This window comes from Capsicum annuum, chromosome 12, assembly GCF_002878395.1.
Source record: "Capsicum annuum cultivar UCD-10X-F1 chromosome 12, UCD10Xv1.1, whole genome shotgun sequence".
Taxonomy (NCBI): Eukaryota; Viridiplantae; Streptophyta; class Magnoliopsida; order Solanales; family Solanaceae; genus Capsicum; species Capsicum annuum.
Window position 1 is genome coordinate 220,960,977 of NC_061122.1, and position 12,349 is coordinate 220,973,325.

Consider the following 12,349-nt stretch of genomic DNA (forward strand, 5'->3'; position numbering starts at 1 on the left):
CACCTTGCATACAACAACAACAAATTTACTGTAATTCACAGATGGAGTCTACAAAGGGCGGTGTGTACTCAAACCTTATCCCTACATTATGAAGGAAGGGGTAATTTACGAAAGACCCTCAGCTCAAGTAAGACATATAAGAGCAGGTTTGGAAAGAAACCATCAGTGTATCGAGTAAAAATGCCTACCTATGAATTTTCCTTGAATATAAGTCGTGTTTATCCTTGAATTAAAGTTCTATTGAAAACCACCTTGCATAAAACAACAGTAAATCCAGTGTAAATGGGGTCTATAGTGAGCGGTGTGTACTCAAACCTTATCCCTACATTATGAAGGAAAGGGTGGTTTCCAAAAGACCCTCGGCTCAAATAAAACATATAATAAAGACATATAAGAGCAGGTTTGGAAAGGAACCATCAGTGTATCGACTAAAAATGTCTAGCTATAAATTGTGTTTATCCTTGAGTTAAAGGTCTATTGGAAACAACCTTGCATACAACAACAATAAATCCATTGTAATTCATAGATGGGATCTATAAAAGGCGGTGTGTACTCAAACCTTATCCCTACATTATAAAGAAAGAGGTAATTTCCGAAAGATCCTCAACACAAGTAAGAAATATAATAAAGACATATAAGAGCAGGTTTGGAAAGGAACCATTAGTGTATCGACTAAAAATGCCTAGCTATGAATTTTCCTTGCATATAAATCTGTGTTTATCCTTGAGTTGAAGGTCCATTGAAAATATATTGCATAAAACAAAAGTAAATCCAGTGTAATTCACAATTAGGGTCTATCGAGGGTGGTGTGTACTCCAACCTTATCCCTACTTTATGAAGCTGAAAAAACAATTTCTGAAAGGCCCTCAGCACAAATAAGACGTAAGAAAGACACATAAGAACAGGTTCGGAAAGAAACCATCAGCATATCGACTAAAAATGCCTAGCTGTAAATTTTCCTTGTATATAAACCGTGTTTATCCTTGAGTTGAAGGTCTATTGAAAAACACCTCTCTATCTCACAAGGTAGAAATAAGGATGCGTATGCTCTACCTACGCAGACCCCCACTTGTGCAATAACTAGGCAACCATCAGGATAACCCTAGAGCATATAACTAGGTAAAAGAACTTCATTAGAGGTATTGCGCATCATGCATGCACCACAGTAAAAGAAGAAGAAAAAACGAGAAGAAAGTTTCACTTATCTGTATAGTATCTGGAAAAAAAAACCATAAAAGAAAAATATTCAATGAAGTTGACTCATTCTAGAGAATGGAAAAAAGAAAAAGGGGGCAAAAATGGCAGAGTTGCAACAAGCAATTCCTCCCTTGAGTAAAAAAATAATGTACATGAAAGAGCCAGCTGCATTATTATGTACCAGTAATTTCCCTATCCATTTTCATTCTCTTTGAACTTTGGACCTCTGGCAGATTACCTACCCCCCTCTGTTGAGGGGATGCATCATGCAAATATGCACAATTCGCACCATGCCGGCACCCTCTTGAACTATTAAAATAGATGCAAGGTTTCATTATCTTAGGTTTTGAATCTCTTGAATTATAGCTATTTTGTTGTTCTTGAATTGAGGCTAATTGTTGCTGGTTGTTTCGGTTGTTGTTGTTATATTGTGGCGGTAACGTTTCTTGCCTTTCTCCTCCGTGTTGCTGAATGAGAGACTTGTAATAGTTGATGTCCCTAGTTACAGGTGCTAGCACTGAGGAAGAAGGTGTCGACACTGTTGCTAATGGAGTTGGTGATGAAGCAGATATGGTCTCGGACACACGAGGCCTCAAACTGGGAACGGGTCCTATTCTACTTGGAGCAGAGTGGAAGGGCCCATTATTAGTAGCACCTGCCACCGAAGGCATAACTAGTTCTGTTCTACTAACTTGAACTGGAGAAGGATCTGTTCTACCTGAGTGAATGAAAGATGGATCAGCTCGACTAACTACAGCTTGAGGTGGAGCAGTACTTGACGGCTGCGGCCTTAAGTTGAGCATGCTACTAGCAGCAGATATACTTGACGCCTGTGGCCTTAAGTTGAGCATGCTACTAGCAGCAGATATACTTGACGCCTGCGGCCTTAAGTTGAGCACATTACTAGCAGCAGACATATTTGACCCCTGCGGCCTTGAGTTGAGCATGTTACTGGCAGTAGACATACTTTGTGTACTCGGAGCTGGCATGCTATGAGAGCTGGTGCCTACTCCTTGGTGTGTAACCAATTGCCCAACAATTTTTGGGTCACTCAAAATTTTTATGAGCAGCTCACGATCAATCAGATTTGACTGGCCACTGTCTGCCATGAATGCAGTTAAAGCAGCCTGCGCTTGTGCTACAGCATCAGGCTCCACGCCAGGAACTACTCCAGATGATGAGATTCCATGGACTGGAAGCTTATTTACGGCATTTCTATTGGACAAGGGAACTCCAGACTGCATTACCTGGGCCGTTGAGCTGACAGCATTAGTAGGTATCGCAGTGCCAAATGATGGATCTGCTACCTCCTCCTCTTCAACAGAAGTTATGGGTATAACTGGGGTGTGCTGATCATTACGAAGAGTCTCTTCACCAGGAACCATTGAAGGACTGCATGGAAATAAAAATCAATTTAAAAGAAGTAAAATACGACATATCGGTGTAATCCCACAAGTGAGTTCTGGGGAGGGTGGAGTGTACGCAGACCTTACTCCTACTTCATATAGATAGAGAGGTTATTTTCGATAGACCCTCGGCTTAAATAAAGCAAAAGAATTGACATCCAGAACTAAAATAAGATCAATGGAAAAGAAACAAGAAGCAAAAAGTGCTTTTAGAAGAAACAAATCGATGACAACATCATACCCAGTGTAATCCAACATTTGGCTTGCGGAGGATAGGATGTACGCAGACCTTACCCCTACCTTTGTGTGGTGGAGAGGCCTCGGCATGACAATGCATTACCAAAACTGGCTAGAAAGAAAAAAAAAAAAACAAAGTAAAAATCCCACAAGATTAAAGTATCATACTTTGGAGGAATAGAAGATTCACGAGGATAAATTGCTTCAAGAACTCTCATCTCCCGTTGTTTCTGAACCTCCATTTCATTGCTTTCATCACCCGCAACCACTCGCCATCTCATATCCAACACAAACTGCTAAGAATCAAGCAAGGGCGTTGTTAGCAACTAGTACACTGATGCTATGACTACCTGCTGCATGGTAGCATGCTTTAGGCTCAATTTCCTCTATTTTTGGGTTTGGCAGTTTTGGGGACACTTCATGTATGCAAATATATGAGAAAGAAAAGGAGAAAAAAGAAAAGAAGAAAACAAATGCCAAGAGATTGCTGAAAATAAAGAATGCATGCTTCAAAATCTGACACGGCGTGTGTATAAGTAGCTTCACACACACCCAAAACCCACAAACACCCAACCGATACTGCTCAAGTGTAACTATCAATTCAACTTCAGATATGGCCCATGAACATTCAACACTCAGTAGACTATAAACTGTTCATTCAATTTCTGCACTGTGCTTCTTGTTAATCAACGTAGTTTGGGGACCCAGCAGGTCCTAACTCAACAATAACTCCTATTTCTCCCTATACGTGCAATCTAGTAAACAATCTCAGATGTACTGTCGAATCTCGTGCGGTTTGTGCTGCCCTTTTTTTTGGGTCCGTTGCTCTTGACAAAATTTTCTAGAAGGATGGAGTTGTTACATCGATGCTTCTCTCGTCAGCACCTCTCTACAACACCTTTGATTAGGATTTCAAAGAGATGCTTTCAGGAACAAGAGGTTGACATGCGATTTTGTATGATGAGGAATCAATAAGAGAAAACCACCGACACTGGGAAACGGTTAGCAGATACAAGGAGAAATGTGGATTTAATAAGGATATAGGGATTCGAGATGCATTTCCTTCCCACAAGTGTGGCTTACGCAGCCTAGTCAAATAGAACCCGTGAACTCGAACCTCCTAGTCAAATCGCAGCAACTTTAACCGTTACCCCCATGCTCCTTCCTAGTAAAGTAACAGTATTATTTGCTTTATCCATATGGCGTAAAGGGATTCATAGCTCTTAGTCAGTGAGTAGAATACTACAACAGCAACAACTACAACCACTACTCAATACCAAGCTAGTTCGGTTTGGCCCGGGTACATGGATCCTCATAACCATAAATGCAAAAAAACAAAAAAATCTAACCTCATTGAAGTTGTATATGGGGAATTTGTATTCAAGTATTAACTCATTTATTTCAATTGGCTTAACAGGTGGAAACCCATCTATTTATATTCTGGAGGATCCTTTGGTGAGAGATACCTTTTCTCCCCTCTTATATATTACTCCCGTTAGGACATCTCATGTTGACACTAAAGTGATTTTATTATCAAAAGATATATTATTCCCTGAATTCCAATGTGTTTGGCTTTTTTTTCTCGGAATTTGTTTGGCTTTTTTTCTCTGTTAAAAAGTATTGCGACTTATATAAATATAAAAAGAACCCTAAAATATATATTCCATTTTCCCTTAATGAGATGCTTTTCCAGGAGCTGCAGCGTCTGTTGTGGACCCTATTAAGAAGTTAACTTTGGCATTTTTCTGCTTATTTAGCTTATGTGTCAAATGGCACCAACAAATTGGGAAAGAGGGAATTACACACTGCTTGATAGAACAAATACAATGTTTCTTATAAAATAGTAGCAAGAGAAGAAAAGAAATAATATTCAATTGAGTAGGTTAACATCGTATATAAAGCTCCTTTATAAAATACTTAAGACAACAGTGACATACAGACAAATGTCAACTACATGAAAAAAGAAAATTTGAACTACATGAATTGAAGAAAGTTTGGACAGAGGAAACTATCCTAATTATTTGAATTTCTGATTATCAGATATTCATTAAGAATATTGCATTATATTTTATTTTTTGGGGGGGGGGAGGGGATGCAAATTGCGAGTGTTTGAAAAAAGTAGATTTTGTTTTCAAAGTGAAAAATGACATTTGAAACTTGCAATTGTGAATACAAATTGGAGTTGTTTGTGAGTAATTTGGAGTGGAGAAGTGAAAATGGCTTTCTGGTGTTTTCCAAATTCCCGAAATGCCAAAGTTTTATGGCCAAACATGTTTTCCAGAGATAACTTTGGAAAAGAGCAAAAGAATCCCATCGCCAAATGCTCCTAGATATATTCTATTACACTTCTTTAAATATCTCGACTTTGACGGATGATATTTTCCTCTTAAAACTTGAATAGTTTTATAATAGAAATGCAGATGACCTCAAAGCTTCTATTTAAGTACTTTGCAACATACAACTCCAGATGCCTTGGCAAACTCCAAGTTGATACTCTAGCAATTATTTTATCTTCATCATCCAATTAATATTTCCTACAGTTACTATTCAAATTGTATCTGTTTTCGAGTTTTTGATGGATGCCTAGCTCTACATTATCATGCTACTACCAGTCATATGTGAATAGTTCTACTGCTTACTTAGATATCATTAGCTCTTTAACTCTAGACTGTCCATAGTCATGTTAAGTCTTCTCTAGATTTTTTTGATTTTGTGGCTGGCTCCCCGGTCTTAATTTTTATCATGTAATAGAGCTAGCATATCTACTTTTGTACTCTTTGCATCTGCTTGATGCCGAGAATGAAACAACTTACTTCATCCAAAAAAAAAAAAAGCAACGATTTTAACCGCGCATATCTGATCAAAATTAGACTTCACAAGAGTTTTTCCTTATCAAATATAGGGGATTTTTATAACCGTGGTGTCCGGGCTACCTTGCTCACACCTACACTCATTACAAGGGATACCTGTCACTTCCCACCACCAACAGGTATCAACCTACCCGGTAACTAATGTCCACTAAGACTAGGACAGAAGGGGAAGAAATCAAAAATAGGGATTTTGTCAAGACAAAAGGAATAAGGTTTTGGATCGGTCTATCTTGTCTAAAAATCGACTTTGCGAGAGCTACTCAGAATTTTTCTAGTTTGTTAAATCAGTTATCTGTGTGGAAGTTTCAATACTATGGCCCTGCAGATTTAAAAGGAGCAAACAACGATTCCTTAATGTCCTATATGCCATTTTTTTATAGGCTGCTTTTTAACAATCAAATAGAAAATCTTCTCTTCATTTGCATTTCTTAAATTGAAATGACAATAAACTCAACTGAATCATTCAGCTTTTTTGATAAGCAGGACCGCTTGGTCAGGAAGAAAAGCACCTCATCTTTCTTTTACCAACCAATATTAAACCAATGTTCATAAATTCTGAAATTTCCTATCACAAACCACATTCAAAATTCTACGCCCCAATACCAAACTAGTTACGGAGGATAGACATACGTTATTTTATCCCCCTTGATCAGTAGATTATATATTCATTTTTAGACATGATAAAAAGTCAAACTGGACAAGGCAATATACAGAGCATTTTGTTAATTCATTTTATTGAGGCGAGAGTCCAACTATTTATCATAACTACTAACACCCTAAATAGTGCTAACAATAAAGTAATACCTGAAAAACAAAAATTAAGGGCAGTCCAGTGCACTAAGCTCCTGCTATGCGCGGGGTCTAGGGAAGGGCCGGACACGAGGTTCTATTATACACAACCTTAACCTACATTTCTACAAGAGGCTGTCTCAAGACTCGAACCTGTGACCTCCTGGTCACACAGGGCACAAACTTTCCAAGTTATGCCAAGTCTGCCCTTCTGAAAAATAAAAATTAAAATTAAAAAAATGCAACTTACAGATGGAGGACGACTCCATTTGATTACAGGGATTTGAGCTAATTTATTCTTCCAGGGGCTTGCAGACTGTGCGCCCTCAAAGCCTGGTGGTAAATTATCATCGGTCACCAAAACACCTGCGTACAAAGGTAATGATTTCTTTGCTTGGAGATGATCTTGAGCTCCTAATCCAACTTGGGAAGGGGAATCTTCAGACAGGAAAAGTTTTACCTATTAAAAGAAAGATCTATTCAGGCAAAAGCATTCTATTTGAAAGCATCATCAATCAACACACATATATACCAATCAGAGAAAAAGATTTGATCAAAATTGGTACCAAAAGACATCATTCACCAAAACTTGTCATAAAGACATCATTCACCAAAACTTGTCATGCATATATTGGTATTGATCAATGAAAATCACTATCAACAACTATAAATTTATAATATGAACTAGTTTATCCCATATAATCTGAGGGTCTATCGGAAATCGCCTCTCTATCTTCTCTCTACCTCAGCAGTAGAGGTAAGGTCTGTGTACACTCTACACTAGGACTACACTGGGTACGTTGTTGTTTGTTGCTTATCCCACATAAGATGTATACTATAGAAGATCCACGGTGAGAACATCACCTAGCATGAAAGTGCACACTATCCCCTTTTAAGTGATCAGTCATGTACCTACAGAACCTCACTCAAACAAGCCACCAAATTTAAGTAGTCGCATACCAACTTAATCCACAGTGATTCAATCATCAACCTCAAGAGAAAGGATGGGTGCAACAGCATTTTTTACAACCCACATCATTCTAGCATCTTGAACTAGCAAACTGCGTTTTTAAGTGATCGGCCATGTACCTCTACAGAACCTCACTCAAACAAGCCACCAAACTTAAGTAGTCGCATGCCAATTTAATTCAATCATCAATCTCAAGAGTAAAGATGCAACTTATTTCTTGCCTCTGCGTAGAAGAATCTCTGATTTTATCCTAAGTATATTACGAGATCATTCGTTTAGCTGATTGAAAGTGGTTGATAAGCATTAAGCATTGAAAAGCATTTTTTGGTGTTAAAACTGATTTTATAAATAATTAGTTACGTGTTTGGATAGAAATGTTGAAACTGATAATAAACAGTTGATGTGTGGTAAGAAAGTGCCGATAAGAACCAGTATATCCTTAAAATTTATTTTAGACGAACAAAAAAGATGGAATGGAGAGGGGAGTTAGGAGTTCTGTTTTGTCCATAGTATTTTCAGAAATAATAATAATATTATTAGGGATAAAAAATTACTGGGTAAAACTAAAAGTGTTATTAAGCTAAAAAACGATAAGTTGGAGGTGACCAACTTATGAATTTTGGCTAATTTAGCTTATAAGCATTTTGGGATTTACCAAACGTGTAAAAAAATCAAAAAGAGCTTATTAGCTAATTTGACCGGCATATAAGCTTTACCCAAACACCGTCTACCATATTAGAGAACCAAATCAGAATGAAACAGAAAATCTAGGACAACCATAAAGGAGACAAGGTAGACATAGGTAATCCATGGTCTGAAAGATTATTAACAGAAACATTAATTGCTTTCATGAAAAACTTGTTGCAGTATACTTAAGGGACTAATTTTTTTTTAAAATTAAATGAGTTTAACCTAATATACATCATTATTGGTAGCCTAATCACGTTCGTATTATAAGCTTTTATTACTTGTCTCTAGATACTTGTCTCTAGACACTGGTATCTTTTAGCACCTTCTCCCTACTCTGTGCTTCTTTTACCCCTTTCTCCATGACTTAAATTCAATGTGAGACCTTTACATTGTAAAGCAGGAAGGTCAGAAGTTCATGTTGTCATACTTAGTTGTCTTGACTGAATCGTTTGTTTGTCTTCTTGTTGACATAAAACAAATATCCCCAAACTTTTCCAACATGATTCCTCTGCATGACTTCTGATACTGTAACACAAAACTAGACCATCATGCATCATTTGTCACCAAGACAGCTTTTAACCCACCTACACACTGATGCACATGCCTTTGGCCACTACAAAATGAAATACTAAAGACCCTATCTTTCCCCGCAAAAATCATTGAAACATGACTGGACTAATGCAAAACCCTTGTCCATGTACTGTTCTCTCTATCCCGCCTTCATATGTCAATGTTATTGCTCTTATCCTAACATACTTGGATCCCAGCCCAGCATGTATATATCAAAAACTTTGTAATCTACATATCTGAAAATAAAAGGCAATCATTTTGAGGTAAAAAAGATGATTTTCTCAAGTTCTTTTTTATGAAAGAAGAAATATCCTTAAGTTCTGTAATTCTCAAGTGTAAATTAAAGCAGCACCAACCTTTGAGAAGGGATTTTTTCCACATAGCTTAATTTTTTAATAACCGGTGATGTTTGGGTCAGCTTGTGTGCACCTCAACTAATTTCATATGATACCTATCACCTCCCACAAGAAACATGTACGAGGTAACAACTATCCTTAAGATGCATTCACTCAATCTGGACCTATTTAGTTCCAATGCTCAATACTTGAACTTTTAAACATTAGGAATTATCTAGAAGTTCTCTAACTTTTCTAACAATAGTAACTTTTAAGTGCATCAAAAATTGTCAACATTCTAAAGAGAGAGAGAGAGTTAGTTAAGAATTTTAGTGTACTCGTCTAAACCTTGGTGGACAAGGTGAGCGCAAGTAAGCTTCACAAAATCTCTATGCATATGTTCGCAGGGTAGAATAGATTTGCAAGTATAATTTCACTAAACTTTGAAACTGCATCTACCTTTTCTCTTTTCCTCTGTTTTTGAATGAATACACTTCAGAAAATTTAATCAACACATATAACTGGATTCTTTGGTTTCAAAATTAACAGAGTGATTTAGCTTTCTCATTCTGCTAAAATTATTGCTCCCTCCATCAATCAACGAATACAAGTTTTGGCTTTCCCATGACCGCCAGACGGAAGTCTCCGGCCAAACTTCTGTACTTCAATTTGATTTTAGAAAGTTGGGAACTAGCACTATAATTCCGAGTCACCTATCCAGTATGTGAGTGAGCCCGCCCTACGGGTCCCTATTTTCCAATGGGTGAGGGGTCATACCTTCCCTGCCAGCTTAGCTTCATAAGTCTAAATTTTGGGGCACAGAATCTGCCATAGATGTTAAGTTTGCTAATTTTCGACCAAATGACAACGTCAACATAGGAAAATTTTGCTAATTTTCAACCAAATGACAACGTCAAAGCAAAACGGTACATCCCACATGCTTGCTACTCGTCTTTCACCGACCTATTTGTACCCAGCTACAATCTCTTCCCTTATAAAAGAAAAAAGGGCTCCTCAGCCAAACACTCAATCAACAAGAATTCATCCTATCGATTTCAAAAAAATTAGAAAAAGCAGATGAAAGATGGCCCTATATTGACAAGGAAAAGCTTTTTCACGAAGAAATCTTTGTGGCCCTTGCTTACAAATAAGTGATCCTTAACATCGGCACTCACATATATCAATCAACTACCGCTCAAATTCAAACTAGTCTGGCCTTTAGCTATATCATCTATTGGCTGTCAAAATGTTAACATTAGATTTCAGTTTCCAGAATAAATAAATTCTGGCAATGTATTAAACATATAACATCTAGCACCAAGAAAGTCACTCCATACCATTCCCTATAACATTCAAAAGCCAAACTCAATTTAACTTGACTTAGAAGTGATAAAACTATATAATCGTTATTAAAATTCAATAATAAAAACAACTAGGCCTCATTCCAAATTAAGTTGGAGTGGACTATATAAAAAGGGAAATCCAATGCACTAAAGCTAAGGGCCATACTACAAGTATCTATTGTGCCAAGCCTTAAACTACATTTCTACAAGAGGTTATTTTAGTAGCTTGAACCCGTAAACTCCTGGTCACAAGACAACAACTTTACCAGTAACCTTAACCTCCTGAACACATTACAACTTTATCAGTTAAATGTACTATATGAACCATAAAAACTGTAACCTCCTGAACACAAGTCTACAACTTAATCAGTAAAATATACTATAAAAACCATAAAACGGTAACCTCCTAGTCACAAGGCAACAACTTTACCAGTTGAATGTACTCTATATGAACCATAAAACCATAACCTCCTGTTCACATGATTACAACTTTATCAGTTAAATGTTATATATTAACCATAAAACTGTAACCTCCTAGTCACAAGGCGACAACTTTCCCAGTTCAATGTACTATATGAGCCGTAAAACCATAATCTCCTGGTCACAATACAATGAACCATAAAACCATAACCTTCACATGACAACAAATTTACCCGTTAAACGTACTATATGAACCATCAAACCTAACCTCCTAGTCACATGACGACTTTACCAATTGAATGTACTATATGAGCTGTAAAACAGTAACATCCTAGTCATGGCAACAACTTTACCAGTTGAATGTACCATATGAACCGCAAAACCATAACCTCCTGTCACATGACAACAACTTTACCAATTCAATGTATCATACGAACCATCAAGACAACAACTTTATCAGTTGAATGTATATGAACTGCAATACCCTAACCTCTATATGAACTGCAATACCCTAACCTCCTGGTCACTTCACAACAACTTTACCAATTCAATGTACTATACAAACAATCAAAACAACAACTTTATCATACTATATGAACTGTAAAACTCTAACCTCCTGGTCACATGACAACAACTTTACCACAACTTTACCATTTCAATGTACTATACGAACCATCAAGATAACAACTTTACCAGTTGAATGTACTATATGAACCATCAAACCGTAACCACCTGGTCACATGACAACAACTTTACTAATCGATTGGACTATACAAACCGTAAAAATCCATTCCTACTTTTAACCCATTTCACTCCAATCCCGGCATTAAAAAAAACAGCTTTAGCGTATCGCAACAAACAAATTTCACAAAACCAAATCGTTAATCAACACTTCAGAGTCCATCACTTCCCAATTATAATTCATACTTTTTATTTTTTATTTATTTTTTCTTTAATTTTTTGGTTAATCAATACTTCGATTAAACAATCAACTATACCACAAGTGAGTAAAAACTACGGATCTTCATAAAAATTATACCTGACAAAGATTAACATCTGAAGCCCAAGTAACCCGTTTCGATTTCACCTGTCCTCGCATATTTACAAAATGTAAATTATAAATTCGATTTTTTTTCGATACAATTCTCAAATATGTATATAAATCTTAAGTCACCAATGACATTCAACACTGATTTTTTTTAATTATCAAAAAAAAAAATCACCGCCGACTAATAATCGGCATACCAAAAAGACCCTTGATATAAATGTTCAATTTTGATTCGATTGAGACGGAAACTTTTACTTGAGAAAGAGAGGAATAGAGAGAGATCAAAGGGAACCTATATAAGAACCCTAATTCCTCTATTTTTATTTTTATTTTTTTTTTGCGCCCCTTTTTTTATTTCTTTTAAAAATATTTTTAGTATTTTCTAAAATTGTGAACTGTTATTAACACACTGTTATATCACTGGAAAAAGAGCTGTGTTCATTCATACACGTATGCATTTGCCACGTAATTACT

The 12,349-nt window shown here is 36.7% G+C and overlaps 1 protein-coding gene across 3 annotated transcripts; it reads right to left on the reverse strand.

Moving 5' to 3' along the window:
- Positions 1-1,172: 1,172 nt before the first annotated feature.
- LOC107851120 (zinc finger CCCH domain-containing protein 6) lies at positions 1,173-12,272 on the reverse strand. Of its 3 annotated transcripts, none has more exons than XM_016696036.2 (4): positions 11,867-12,272; positions 6,750-6,959; positions 3,009-3,133; positions 1,173-2,589 (listed from the first exon to the last, which is right to left on the reverse strand). In XM_016696036.2, the coding sequence occupies exons 1-4, from the start codon at positions 11,924-11,926 to the stop codon at positions 1,371-1,373; spliced, it is 1,614 nt and encodes a 537-aa protein (XP_016551522.2). In that variant the 5' UTR covers positions 11,927-12,272; the 3' UTR covers positions 1,173-1,370. The 3 variants fall into 3 exon arrangements, with proteins under 3 accessions (XP_016551522.2, XP_016551521.2, XP_016551523.2); XM_016696035.2 differs by having other exon boundaries at positions 3,009-3,136; positions 11,867-12,258; XM_016696037.2 differs by having other exon boundaries at positions 6,750-6,865; positions 11,867-12,241.
- Positions 12,273-12,349: the final 77 nt, after the last annotated feature.